This window comes from Sus scrofa, chromosome 4 (assembly GCF_054392235.1).
Source record: "Sus scrofa isolate SSC_HxYL_T2T_F1_AM1 chromosome 4, Sscrofa_HxYL_maternal_Yorkshire_Landrace_v2.0, whole genome shotgun sequence".
Lineage (NCBI taxonomy): Eukaryota > Metazoa > Chordata > Mammalia > Artiodactyla > Suidae > Sus > Sus scrofa.
In genome coordinates this window covers 45,675,898-45,690,598 of record NC_139386.1, presented here as the reverse complement: position 1 = coordinate 45,690,598, position 14,701 = coordinate 45,675,898, and the positions used below count along the sequence as shown (strand labels likewise).

The 14,701-nt window shown below is 34.0% G+C and overlaps 1 protein-coding gene across 10 annotated transcripts in view; it reads left to right on the top strand.

The window, feature by feature from the left end:
- The first annotated feature begins 10,903 nt into the window (after positions 1-10,903).
- The window catches only part of SLC26A7 (solute carrier family 26 member 7), a 179,862-nt gene continuing 176,064 nt past the window's right edge, over positions 10,904-14,701 (top strand). For 6 of the 10 annotated variants that reach the window (XM_085021082.1, XM_085021080.1, XM_085021079.1 and 3 more), the window contains exons 1-2: positions 10,904-11,041; positions 11,181-11,485. Coding sequence is in view for 7 of the 10 variants with exons in the window: in XM_085021079.1 (XP_084877205.1) it covers positions 11,293-11,485 (193 nt within the window). In the remaining 3 variants the exon portion in view is untranslated. The remainder of the gene's footprint in view (positions 11,042-11,180; positions 11,486-14,701) is intronic. The other 4 variants (XM_085021081.1, XM_085021078.1, XM_085021076.1 and 1 more) reach the window with 1 other exon arrangement.

Below are 14,701 nucleotides of genomic sequence, written 5' to 3'. Positions count from 1 at the left end.
TTTGATCATTTTTTAAGGATAAATAATGCTGTACTCCAAATCAGATTTTTGTGTTCAAGCAAGGCAGATGGAAATAGATTTGAGTTGTTATTCAAGTAAATTGGTTTGCAAAAAACTATAAACTGGATGATAGTCCATTCAGGAGAAGAAAAAAGCACTCCATTCTAACTGAACAATGATGGGAAATAAGTTTTATTTCTTTATGCTTTCAGGCATTAAGACATTAAAAACGCAGTTCAAAACTATTGAAATATATTGTTCAAATCAACTTAGCAACTAATTAAATAAATTTAAGGAGGTAACAACCAGCATTTATCAGTGCCTTTCCCATACTGCAGACATTGTCCTTGGTACTCTACTTATCTAAATCTTCCCCTCAAAGACCTTGAAAAGTTGGCACGGAATTTCAGCTTTGCTCGCTAATGGTTGTTGATTATCTGGCTTCATAATACAACATGTCAAATATTTATTTTTTCTAGTTCGCCTTTTGACATGAATAAAAAGTCATGTTCCCTTGGGGCTTAGTTTATCTGCTCCAGGATATGTATTTTTTTTACTGCCAAAAATGTAGTGAAAATGGTACAGAATATCACTGTAATCCATGTGCAATGTCGATCTTGCAATGCATGGTATAAATTTCAGTTATGCCACTAATTAATTGGGAGAATGAGAACTCTGGTACTATTCACTCTATGCTACTCTTGAAAGGCCTAAAAATACCTTAAAAATTTGAATTTTTGATAAAGTGATTCAACTATTTGTCTCCATCTTCCAATAAATGATAAATGTTTCTTTTTTTATTTGACTCCACTGTCTGATTTATGGTAGGCCACCCAATTTGACTTCCTAAGGACAAATAAGCTTGAGTACTGAGAGTTTCTGAATACTATTATGTGCATTTTGTAATAAGACATTAGTGGTAGCAGCTCATATTTGAATTACATTGTCACATATGGAATGTAAACCAACAGGAAAAACTAGCTCCAAAGAAAGATGTGTTTCACAGCTTCAAGATCCCAGGAAATTCTAAGTATGAGTACTCTAAATTTCCATTGGGAAGTTAGTTGTTCCAGAAAACTGAACATTAAGTGCTGTGGAAGTTCACATGTAACATGTTAAAGAACATCCCAATAAAATCACTCAAAAGATGAATTTATTATGTATCATGGCTGATGTAAGATATTAACCAAAAAAGCCTCATTAGAGCATGAGAACAATAGCCTCCAATAAAATGACCTTATTAGCAAGATGTGTACCCCAGTGTTATCTGAAAATAATAAAAAAACCAAACACCCCCCCCCCCCAAGTAACCTCCATATAATTGGAAGAACCAAAGTATCTATCCTTAGGAAAATGGTTATCTGAACTTTGGTACATTATTTATGAGAATTATCTTGCAGTCATTAAAAAAAATGAAGTTCTCTAAGAGTTTTTCATGAGATGGCAAAAGCTTATAGTATAATGATCAGTTAAATAAAAATTATGTGTACAGTGTTGTCTCTACTATGTAAAGAAAAATATTTCAAACAAAAAAATGAACAAACTATACTAAAATTTTAACAATGTAATTATGCAACATGTCTTTCTTTTTAAAAAACACCTTTTCTATACTTTACAAAGCTTCTTTTTATAATAGTATTTTGCTTATGTAATAACCAGAGAAATGAAAAATATTGGGAAAAAATATTCCACATCTTCTTAATCCAATCATCTGTTGAAGGACATTTGGGTTGCTTCCATGTCTTGTCTATTGTGAATAGTGCTGCAATGAACATGCGGGTGCATGTATCTTTTTAAAGGAAAGTTTTGTCTGGATATATGCCCAAGAGTGGGATTGCTGGGTCATATGGTAGTTCTATGTATAGTTTTCTAAGGTACCTCCATACTGTTCTCCATAGTGGTTGTATTGGGGAAATGAAAAAAAAATTATAAATTATGCTATAATAAAATCCTTTACTTAAAAAAAAAGGAAAAATATTGGGAAAAATAGCTTCTGAATTATTATCAAAGTGCAACTGTTCTGCATTTTGCCGTAGTTATTTGACACAAAGTTTACAAAAACATGCAAGTTGACCATTGAAAGTTAAAGCAATGGAATAGTAAGAACTTGAGTTTTATGTTTTAATATTTTAATATGTATCTATATATGAGTGTATTTTATTTTTCAGTTTTGTAAGTTTACTCATATTTCATGTTCACAATAATTACTTTTGATAAAAACACTTCTTGTTACAAATAAGTGAGATCCTAAGAGTAATTATTAGTCTTGAATCTTAGACTAGACCCTTATTTCATGCATAAAAAGCTGAGTGACTGTTTCTCAGAAATGCGATAAAAATGATCGCACTGCTTGAATCCTCCTCATTAGGAGTCACCTCTAGGTATTATTTCAACTTTAAGACTTAATACTTAATGAAGTAAGAAGATCCATTGAGCATTATATTTAAACTAAAAGTAACTTCATAAATGAAACACTGGTAGTTTTGGGGAAACTTTTTTGACTGATCACTTTGCAGCAATACAGGCCGTATAGAGTATTTTAGATATTTTTCTTCTGAGTAATACTATTCCAGAGGCCATTTTTTTCTCTGTTATTATGACACATTCTAGGTGAGGACTCTGTACCCAGAGGGAGAGCCTAATGAAGTTATTAGACAAGCCCTATTATCTATTTTAATGAAAGTATTAGATTTAAAAATTATATGACTGCTGAAGACATAGTATATTTTATTTTAGTAATAAGTTTGATATGAATTCTTAAGATACCTTTGTGGACAAAATGAAAAAAAATCTATTTGGCTGTTCTCAATTCCTACTAAAGAATAAATTTTAATCTGAAAGACAGAGTCAGGTAGATGGATATGTGTTTTCTTTTTTTTTTATTGTTTCCATGTCATCTTTTAAAAATATTTAGTTTTTTATTATTAAAGTATATATGTGTTTTCTTATTTGTTGATTTGAATCAGGGCTTATGTGACGTGTTAATCAGTTTTTGAATATTGTTATGGACTGTGTTATGTCCCTCCAAAATTCATATTTTAAAGTTTTTTTTTTTTAAGCACATGTTGCAGCATGCAGAAGTTCCCAGGCTAGGGATTGAACCTGAGCCATAGCTGTAACCAGCGCCACAGCAGTGACAACACTGTGTCCTTATCCCATTGAGTATGAGGGAGCTGCTGTTGTTTGTTTGTTTTAAAGTTGTAACTCCAAATATGATGGTATTTGGAGATGGGGCCTTCAGGAGATGATTAGGTTTAGGTCATCTAAAGGTCTCATGAGGATGAGACCTTTATGATGGGATTACTGCACATATAAGAAGACATACCAGAGAGCTTGCTTCTTCCTTCTCTTTGTCTGTTGTGCAAACAAAATGGGAAGGTAGCTCTTTGCCAGCCTGAGAGAAGGCCCTCACTGGGAACCAAATTAACAAGTACCTTGATCTTGGATTTCCCAGTCTCCAGAACTGTGAGAAATAAATTTCTGTGGTTTAATATATCCATTCTATGGTATTTTGTTATGGCAGTCTGAGCTGACTAGTAATACAGGTAATATTAAGTATTAATCAATATTAAAATAATGTTTGCAGGAACAGTTAATATGTTTAAGTAAAGTACATAATTATTAGTATTGATGATGATTGGATAAGATTCAGAAAGATTTTGTCACAATGAATTAATTGATCAGATTCAATATGTCTGATAAGTTAATATAAAACTTGGTGCTTAGATTTTTATAAAAAGTCTCCTACATAATAAAGAATGGAGAATGTATCACTTAACAGAGTGGGTTTGGAAAAAGTTAGAATTTAATTGTATGGTATTATTTATACTTTTCAAGTCATAATACAGCTGAGCACTGTTAAATTTTGGTATCACAATCTAAAAGGAAAATTGGCAAACTGCAGAAAATCATGAGGAGAGTCATCATTATGGTGGATGGATGGAAAGCCATATTGTATGATGAATAACTTTAATTTTCAGCTAGAATGGAATGATAGAGACATTTACTCTCCTACCTGAAACCAATAAGAACCTGACAAAATACACAAAACAATATTGTTAAGATTTTGGATATCAAACAAGAAAAGACGGTAATCTTGGAAAGGTTGGACCAAATGAAGTGAGCTCAATGAATGTATCAGTTTACTGCTAGGAGAGCTTCCAGGCCATTGTGCAGAAGAGTATGAGGCTGGGGGAGAACCCAGGAGGAGACAGGTAGTCTAAGTTGAAGAGAAGAAGGGTCTGAAGACAGGCTGAAGCAGCTAGATTTCATGTGGCAGAGCACCAGAGAGAAGAGAGCTGTACAGAGAGAGAGAGCCCCAGATATCTGCACATGTGCAGAGTGTTAAGCTAAGTAAAGATCAGCACATAAGTATAAAGAATATACAGACACTGGGGAAGTGATTAGAAGGAGCAAGCCTAGAGATTCACACAAGGTTCATGTTTCAATTAGCCAGAGTAAAGGTTCCATAATCCACAGAACATCATGTAAGCAATGAGTTTTGTCCCAATAGTGGGAATAAATGTTGCTCTTGTCCCACCTATTGGTATACTTCTTTCAGGTTTGGCTTTTAATTTTTGAGATTTAAAATAAAAGCTGTATAGAATTAACAGCAAATTAGATATTACAGAATAAAAAATTAGTGAACTTGGGCACATAATTGTAGAAACTACACAAAATGAAAGATAAAAATACCTGAAAAAATATACAAAATGTCATCAAACAGCACGACAAGAAATAGCCTAATATACATTTATTTGGAATCTCTAAAGGATGTAAGAGAAAAACAAAATTTTGGATAATTGCCAGACATTTTCCAAATGTGATAAAACTGTAAACTCACAGATCGAAGAAGCTCAATAAACAGCAAGCACACACACAAAAAAGAGCAAAATATGTTAGAAGAAGCACCAAGGTACAGCATAAAAAAATTGCTTAAAATCAGTAGTAAAGGGAATATCTTAAAAAAACCTCTACAAAAGAACAATAAATACAAAAAAATTTATTGGAAACAATGCAAGCTAGGTGACAGTGGAGCAATGCCTTTAAAGTACTAAAACGAAAAACAACAACAGCAAAAATAAAACAAACAAACAATGCTCCCAAATCCTACCAACCTAGTTTTCTACACCTAATGAAATATCTTTCAAAACAATGGCAAGATAAAACATTTTTCATACATATGAAGAATTCATCCAGCAAAACTGCACTAGTAGAAATGTTAAAGGAAGTACTACAAGCAGGAGAATCATACCAAATGAAAATCTGGAACTATTTCAAGGAAAAATGAAGAGCAGCAGAATGATAACTGTGGGTAAATATAAAATACATTTGAAATCATTTTAATGTCTTCAAAAATAATCAACTTTAAGGCAAAAAGTAATAATATATTTTGGGGGTTATAACGCATGTAGACATAAATGTATGATAACTGTAGTACAAAGAAAATGCAAGTATGAAGTCGTAAGGTCCTTGCACTAAATGTGAAGTGGTTTGCTATCATTTGAAGATAGACTGTGATAGTTAAAGATGTACACTATCAACTCTAAAGTGATCATCAAAATAAATTATAGTTAATAAACCAATAAAGGAGATACATAGAATCATAAAAAGTAATAAAGATTATCATAAAAGGAAAAATAAAAAAATCTGATAGGAAAATAATAACAGAATGATAGATTTAAACCCAACCATATTAATAATCACATGGTCTAAATACTCCAAATAAGGGAGAGATTGTTACACTGGGTTACAAAAGCAAGACCCAACTCTATGCTGCCTTCAAGAAATCCATGTTAAATATAAAGACATAAATAGATTAAAACTAAAAAGATGAAAGGTATATATGGTCAATAAATGAAGAAACAGAATAACTGGGAAATAGAGAACAATCATAATCTTCCAATTTACACATTTATCCTTTAAAATGACTGTTATTGTTCCTAGAAATAGGTCAGCTGAAGCAGCAGTTATAGATCCACGATAATGCAGTTCATAGGAAGTGAATTTCTACCCCTGTACTGTGTAATTTCCTCTTTTGGTATCATCAGATCCCTAGCCATAGTTTATCAACTGTTGGTCAGAAATAAGAAGGGGCTTTTAGTAGTCCTCCGTGAACTGCTATTCTTTATTGTTTCTTTCCTTCCTTTTTTCATCTTTCCTCTTCTCCCCTCCCCCCCTCCCTCCTTTCTCTTTCTGTTCAGGCTGCCATAGCAAAACCACCAAAGATGGGGTGGCTTAAACTGCAAATTATTTCTCACATTACTGGAACTAAAGACCAAGACACTGGGAGATTCTATGTCTGATGAGGACCCTCTTCTGGCATGTAGACAACCACCTTGCTGTATCCTCACTAATCCATCATTGTCTCCACCCTCATGACCTCCTGTAAACCTAATTACTTCAAAACGCCCTACCTCCTAATACCATCTCTGTTAGGGTTTCAACATTAAGAATTTTAGGGGGACACAAACCTGCAGTCCTAACACTTTCTGTCAGCCCCACCTATTTCCCTCCATCCCTCCTCCCCACTTCTCTCATTTCTTCCCTCCTTTTTCTTTGAAAATGCCTTGGATCCTTATAAAACATGCATTTGAAAGTACGAGTGATTCTCCCTAGGCGTTTTTTTTTTCTTCGCTAGATCTATCTCCTTTGACCCCTATTATGAGTCAAAATAAGCTACAGAACATAAAATAATGGCAGAAGGAAAAAACATGGAGAAGAAACAGACTGGAAATTGTTATTTAATACAAAGAAAGCACAGTAACTCACATTAACAATCCTGCACTGGGAACACAGGATTTTGCTTGTTCTGCTCTACTGGTTGGCCTGTCATGAGTAAAATATTAACTGCACTGTTTAGGATTGTAATTGATATATATATATATATATATATGTGCATCCACATTTAAGTGTAACAGTATTTCTGAAATGAACAACACCATAAGAATCAGAGCATTTAGGGAATAGCACTAAATGAATTCGTCCTCAAGCTGAAGGATTTTTATGTGTCACAGGGATTAGGATAAAGACTATAGAATGGACATTTTAAATAGCGGAGCTTGGCCTAATAATTGGGAAAAATGTTCTCACAATTAGAGCATCTGAAAATTGGAATAGACTATTTTTCTAAGTTTATTAATTACAGTTATTTATAAGTATTAAAACAGAGATTAAATTCAGGGCTGTGCCAACATTTTGGTTAAATTGGGAAAAAGGTACCCTCTCTCATGGATGACAATAAAAGTCTCTCCCTCTGTGTTGATGTGTCATCATGCCAGTTATGTGACTCAGTAGAACATGGATTTGGTTTCGGCTGCTACTTTCCTATTCAGAAGGGAACATTTTGCAATGTCCTCTTATTAGAAGTGCTATAGATCCACTTCTTGAAGTAGGCTTGACTCTGGAGTTAATGTCCTCTGAGATTTATGTCTCCATTTCCAAGGGTAACCTGAATATAAATCACTGCTGGTCTGCACATAGATCACATTCAAAGAAGCATAATGTCACAATCAAAAATAGTGTGAGAAGAATTTCAGTCTTACTAGTGTCTCTCTAAAACTACTAAATGTGATCCAGCTTATAGTGCACATTTCTTAAAAGACTTTCTCTTCATTTTTGTTCCTGACTCAGTTCCCTCATTTTTCAGAACTGCTCCAGAGCAATTTTGCTTTCACACAATAACCCTCTAAAATTGTCTGTGAAACTCCAGTCCATGAGGTTTTCCCTCTTTTGTCTCCTCTCTTTCTTCTACATTTACTCTAGTTTTCCTCTCTACATTCTTCAGGTTCTATGATATTAGAAAAAAAGAATTGTATTGAAAAATAATTTTTCTTAGATTGTAAAAGAATGGGAAGAAATTGAGCTGGTAAAAATAAAAATCTCTCCTTATTTTCCCACTGCTACCTCTAACTGTCTTTCTATCTCTACCTATTTTCCTGATTCTTAAGTGGCACAGCCTTGAAGTGAGGCTGAGGTAGACTAAATGATTCTTTGGTAATTTCAGGAGTAGGAGCATTCATATGTTAATACTTTTTTGAGGGGATTCTCTGTCTGCAGAACCTTCTACTAGATCCTGAGGAAGTTATGTGATTAATCCCTACTCACAAGGAATTTGCAGTCTCATGAGCCAGATTTGATAAGATCACATGCAATAGATTTCAAGGAAGAAAATCAATAGATGGTGAAAATTACTGTAGCTGTTCACCCATGAATAGCCTCAAGGTTACCTGGATGTTAGGGGTACAGCAAGAACAGAACTGTGGGGAAGCCAGGGAAATTTCCATGGAAGAGGTAAGCACTGAGTAAATGTTTAGACAAGGGAAAAAGCCATGGAAATTAGTATCAAGAAATTAGTATCAAGATAAACTGAAGAATCTGAGTGCCATAGATAGTGAGATATACTTAACTGCTAGAATATAGGGTCTGGGCAAGGTGGGAAGCCTTTTTTTTCTAAGTAGGAATGCAACTCTCCATCCTCTGAGGTGCTGTTGTGTGACTTGATTAATTTACCCCATTCTGCCTTTTTCTATTTTCTTCATTAAATAACCCCTGGAAAATAGAGACATTTTCCCCTCCCCTATCCTTTCACAGCATTTCACACAGTCTAACAAAATGTGATTGATCAATTAAAACTTGCTGAATTAAATAGAGTTGATGGGTAGCTAGTCAGAGTAGGGTTAGGGAAGTGGAGCAAGGGTCCACTAATGAGTGCTAATGAGTTAAGTGCAATATTGGAAATCACTGGAAGTTTGGACATGTCAGGGAGGTGATCAAAATATTTGAGGAAAAAGAATTTTTCTGTTGTTCCTCATGGAAGGTGGAAGGTATTAAGTTCATCTTTTTCTTTATATAGTTGTTGCCTGGACATTTGGATAGAGATGTCTCATGTAGATGAAATTTAAGCTAATTTTAGTCATCGAATCTTTTGAATAAATACATTTAGTCTTAAATTTTATGGACCAGTAAAGTACTCTGAGAGTCTCATGGTGTGTGAATAAATTTCTTCATAAAGGTTTTTTGTTATTGTGTGTTATAATCAATCAATCCTGCACTTGATGCTATATTTTGGAGTGAGATTTTGGCATGTTTTAAATATTGTGTAAGCGCATGGAGTTGGAAGAAAACATGAAATTGGAATTCCAGGTTTATACTTAAAATATTTTTAGGAGAGACTTACTCTAAATTTTAGGAGTTGTTATGTTTGTTTGTTTGTTTTAATGAGAGACTACAGAACTATTTTATCAAGCTAATTTCTTTCCCTCCCGATTTTAGGATGTTTTAAAGCAATTGCTGGCACTAATAGGCTTAGGTACTTCTATATAGATTCATCTTCAGTTATAAAAATATTATTCATGTGAATTCTTTGCTACTAACATTTAATACAAAGGTTTTTTTTTCATGATTGAACTTACACAAATCATAGCTGTTGATTGATGATTTCACTCAAACTTTCAATTATTTTTCTCTTTTTGTTAAGATGGATTTGAATTTTTGGCCCAGATATGTTTTGAAAAAATATCTTTAGTGTTAATTTTTGTTATGAAAGTAATAATACCCAGTTTCTATGTAGCTTCTGAATTCCTTTGTTTATGCAATGAGGAGAGTTTATAAAATAAGGTTAGATGGTATTTTTTTTTTGTGAAGAAAAGCAGGATAGTACCTCTATTAAAAGTGGATTTACTTATCTCATGAATCTACCTCTCATACCAAAAAAATAGGGCTAAAATGTTACAACTGAGTCACTGGTGGGACCCCAAATCTAAACTAAAGAAAGGTTTGTAAATGTAACTATGTAAAAAAATTGGAAAAATACATAGCAAATTCTATTCTGTACATGTGAATAAAGTGTACATATATCACTACATATTTGGGATTCACTGGATTTAAAAAGAAAGATTTTGGCAGAGATAGAAAGCCAGTGATGTCATTTTTGGAAAACTGAGAGTGGCTCTTCACCTTAATTTAAAAACAATGGGAAAAGGTACAGCAGGGGGCTTTGGAAGTAGCCAAGGAATCCAAGTATTTTATTATTCCAAAGGCTTCCAGAAACCAGCTTTCTCCTCTCTGGACAAATAGGCATTAAAAGTGCTGCAGCACACTATATACATGCTGTTCTTTTTCTTGGCTTCACAATTTTAGTTAATATGTTGGCTTTTTGGTTTAATTCCAATGGCATAGCTCATATATGCAGGCTTCTTCTGGGGGCTGGGCATTACAATCATAAAATAAAGGCTTTGGACAGCCTGTCTTCAATATTATAAAATGTAACGTCTTTTCTACAGTAAAGAAAAAAGTCATGTGAAAAGTGGGTAGCGTCATACAAAAATTTGGGGACACTTCAAACAATAAATAGTATGAACTATATGTTGTTCCTCAGAAATTAACTAGCAAGAGTGTGAGAATTATACAACTTAGAAAAATAGGGAAAACTGAATGAACAATTCAGAGCCAGGGAAGAAATGTTGCAACAATTAATTGTTCATTGTATGGTTTTTTTCTTAGCCCATGAGATGAAATTTCAGTTTGTTTATGAGAACTGGCTATTCTGATTGTAGACTGGGCAGTGGTTGTGTGAATGTTTTTGTATTAATGAAAATCTCATCTCCCAGGGAAAAGAAAAGATAAGGACGTTTAGCAAAGCCGTTTATGTTTCTCAGTTTTTTTAGAACGGGCAGTCGGGCAGTCGTTTGATATATTGAAAGTATACACTTCTCAAAGAAGTAAATCTAGATTCTATGAAGTATTTTGCATGACAAAACTCTCTGGCAGTTTTATGATTTTGCATAGCCTGTAGGGAGAGACTTGACTAGCTGAATGCTTCCTGGTTTCATTAGCATAATCCAGCCCTCTTCCAACACACGCCCAGAACTACCTCATTAGCTATTGGGATTTGAGCCAAAACATGAGACTACAGTGAATATAAGGAGAATTACTGGTGAGAGAGCTCCAGACCAACTTAACACTGAACCCATTACTTTTCCAAGATCTGAAAAATATTACAAATAACAGGAACCATTTATCCATCAGATAAGAATTCGAGGTTTTAATCTATATCTTTTATCTGTAATAATTAGTTGTACTGTAGTAAGACATACAGCCTGGCTGAATATATTTTGTGCTTCTGTTAATCTCTCTCCCTCCCTCTCTCTCTCTCTTTTATTGATTTATTTTCTGGATAGCTTTGATATTGTAAACCACAGACGAGTTGGAGCCTGGCATTGAAAGGAGGCGTTCAGCAACAATCCTTTCCTTGTTTAAAGAAGTTTGCTTCTACAAGAGGGAATCAGAAAAATGAAAGGGGCAAAGAGAAAAAAGAAAAGTGTGCTTTGGAGCAAGATGCTTACCCCCCATTGTGAAGACTTTAAACAGTGGTGTAGAAGGCGACTACCTATTTTGGAATGGGCAACTCATTACAATCTGAAAGAAAACTTGCTTCCAGACACTGTATCTGGGATAATGTTGGCAGTTCAACAGGTGACGCAAGGTAATGTACTGCATTTGATTTTCCTATTTTTTTTTTTCAGCCTTGATGTCACTTTGCATTCTTGGAAGTGTTGTGACCTAAGATCTACAGTTTAGTTAATGAAATGGATTTTAAATAACTTGGGGGGAATAAGCACATTGAATATTTGTATACAAAAATGTTCCTAGTTGTCTTTGTTTTTTGCTATATTTGATAGCTATTAAGCATTGAGCCAATCTTTGAGTGGGTTTATATACTTGCAATGTTAAAATTGAATACTATATGATAAAATATCAATAGTTGTGGGAGAATGAGTTTTTATAGTTTGACCTTGCTGATATAATTTACCTAAGCTGAATCAAGTAATAATATATCTTCTGGCTTGAACATATCATTTGTAAACCTAATTGGCAGCACACGATTACCTGTTGTAGCCTTGAGAGTTCCTATAGGCAAGGAACAGTTTTCTGTACATAAAGGAGGCTCGTTGCCAAGATCACTATTTGCAAAGAGAATCCTGGATGTACTTAGAGCTTATGTTTTACTGTGAAAGCCAATTCAATTCTGTATCACATTACATACTGTGTTTCTCAGTAAGAAATTTAAACTGGTGAGAAGTCTGATTTTAGCTTTCCCAAAGCAGATTATGTGTAATATTCTGGATTTAGATAGGTGTTTCTCTTTCTGAAAGCTGTTAGGTATGCTTGCAATGTGTGGGCATGTGTGTGATTTGTGTGTGTGTGTATTTTCCTTAAAGGTATGTTCACTGTATTTTTAAAAAAACTGCTTCAAGTAGTAATTTCCTACCTGTAGCAAGAAAAGGAACTGGTTTCTCAGCCTTGAGAATTTGTAAAATGTTCCTTGGCATAGACTATGTAGATTTATATTTCTTTGCAGTTTCACTAACTCCCTGTCTCGAACTGTTATTCATATACTTAAATTATAAAGCAATTTTCTAATTGAATTATTCTGTAGCTGGAACAAACTGGTTTGTATGTTTGTGTTTTTCATCTGATTAGGAACATCTGCACTTTTTTTTTTTAAATCCATAATACTATCATACTTTGTGGGATTCTATTTCTATGAATACCTTCTATTATATTTTTAATGACCAATTTACCAACAGCAAATAGTAGTTTCTCATAAAAATGCAAAGTAAATTACAGGTTAGGACATTTTTGGGATTGTTTTTATTCAATTTTAAATTCAAAATGAGATACTGCCTTGTACTTTGAAACTAAGGTGAAGAACTTACAAGGGCTTTTTCACTAGATAGTTTCAGTACACTTTACAAATTTATTTTACTTTAATGTAAAGTGAAAGAAATATATTTTTAAAAGTTATTTGTCTTTTCATCTTTGTAAAATATTATGTTAATAAGAAAATTAGGGGATATGATAAAGATACCTGTGATAAATCATTAGTGTTACCATTCTTGCATCTTTTGGCGGTTAATATTATGGCTTTTCTTTGGGAATAGATACTTGAGAGGTTTTGTTTTGAGTCATGTATTTCATTGGTTATGAAGAAATACATTGGCTAGCCACCAACTTATGAAAAGTACAAAGCTTACTCAGCCCTTGCATCTTGAAAGTTATGGATCTGGCTATTGGTTCTTTTAGAAGGCTCCCAGTGATTGGGCAAGGAGAAAAGAAAGAACTGAAAGATTTTTGTTGGTGTACAGAAATACTAATCCTTCTAAAAAAAGTACCTATTCTTTTAAAAGTACCTATTTTTTAAAAAAACAATTCTGTTGAATTGTTTTTCTCATTCTTACCCTCTATGGGTAAATGTCATAAGCTGCCATTTGTTGTAATGGGCACTGTGCTAAACCCTTATATACATTATTTTTCCCTATTCCAACAAAATTCCAAAAGATAGCAGTCCTTCATTTACCACATGAGAAAGTAGAAGCTTAGAAAAGTAAAATTTTCCCTAGACCTCATACCTGATAAGTGGTAGAGTCAGGACTTTTTCCAAAGCCAACACTCAACATCTTATGCATAACACTCTACACTGCCAAAATAACTAAATTTTTTCATAATACTAATATTGTTAGTAATAGAAGGCATTTCTTTGGAAAGGTGCGAATATCTTTTCCTTCAAATTACCTTTTTTTTGCATTTAGGTTTCACCCCTGTAGTTTTTAGACTCAAAGCCAGCATGACCAGAAAAATAATTGCAGGAGAATATAGAATAAGGAAAATGTTTAGATATCATTACCTTCTATATCTGTGAATACAGTATTGGCAATCATTTTTATTTTATTTTATTTTATTTTTTATTTCATATATATTTTTCTTTTTAGGGCCACACCTGTGACATATGGATGTTCCCAGGCCAGGGGTCCAATCGGAGCTACAGCTGCCAGCCTATACCACATCCACAGCAATGCAGGATCCGAGCTGCATCTGTGACCTACACCACAGCTCATGGCAATGCCGGATCCTTAACCCACTGAGCAAGGCCAGGGACTGAACCTGAAACCTCATGGTTCCTAGCCAGGTTTGTTCCCACAACGGGAACTCTGGCAATCTTTATTAATTCCAGTTTTTAAGGAAAAGTTAGAAGTAAGAGGTAAAAAATTACTTCTTACTTTTGCATCATAACACAAACAATAGAAATAAATACCTGTTTTTACCCTACTAATCTTGGAAGCAACTTTTCAGTTACTTAGCATAGTTAAATTATAGGATATTGTTGAATTCAATGGTTTTTTTACCCTTATAAATACAGAAAATTATATAGTTCAATCTAGTAGTCATTTTTAATTCTTCTCTCTCTAGAAATATATTTAAAATTAATGATAATGGAAAACAACATTTTAATGTTTTCTCTATAAAATACCAAGAAGCTATTTTAAATTAATTTATTAAAGATTTCCCAGTTGTTAAAAATAGTTTCAGTCATCACCATAATTGATTCCACAATGGTGTTTTCTTTTTTTTTTTTTTGTCTTTTTGCCATTTCTTGGGCCGCTCCCGCGGCATATGGGAGGTTCCCAGGCTAGGGGTCTAATCAGAGCTATAGCCACCGGCCTACGCCAGAGCTACAACAACCTCTGCAACCTACACCACAGCTCACGGCAATGCCGTGATCGTTAACCCACTGAGCAAGGGTGGGGATGGAACCCGCAACCTCATGGTTCCTAGTCGATTTGTTAACCACTGCACCACAACGGGAACTCCCCCACAATGGTGTTTTCTATGTTGACTACACTCTTTCTAAAACCCTTTC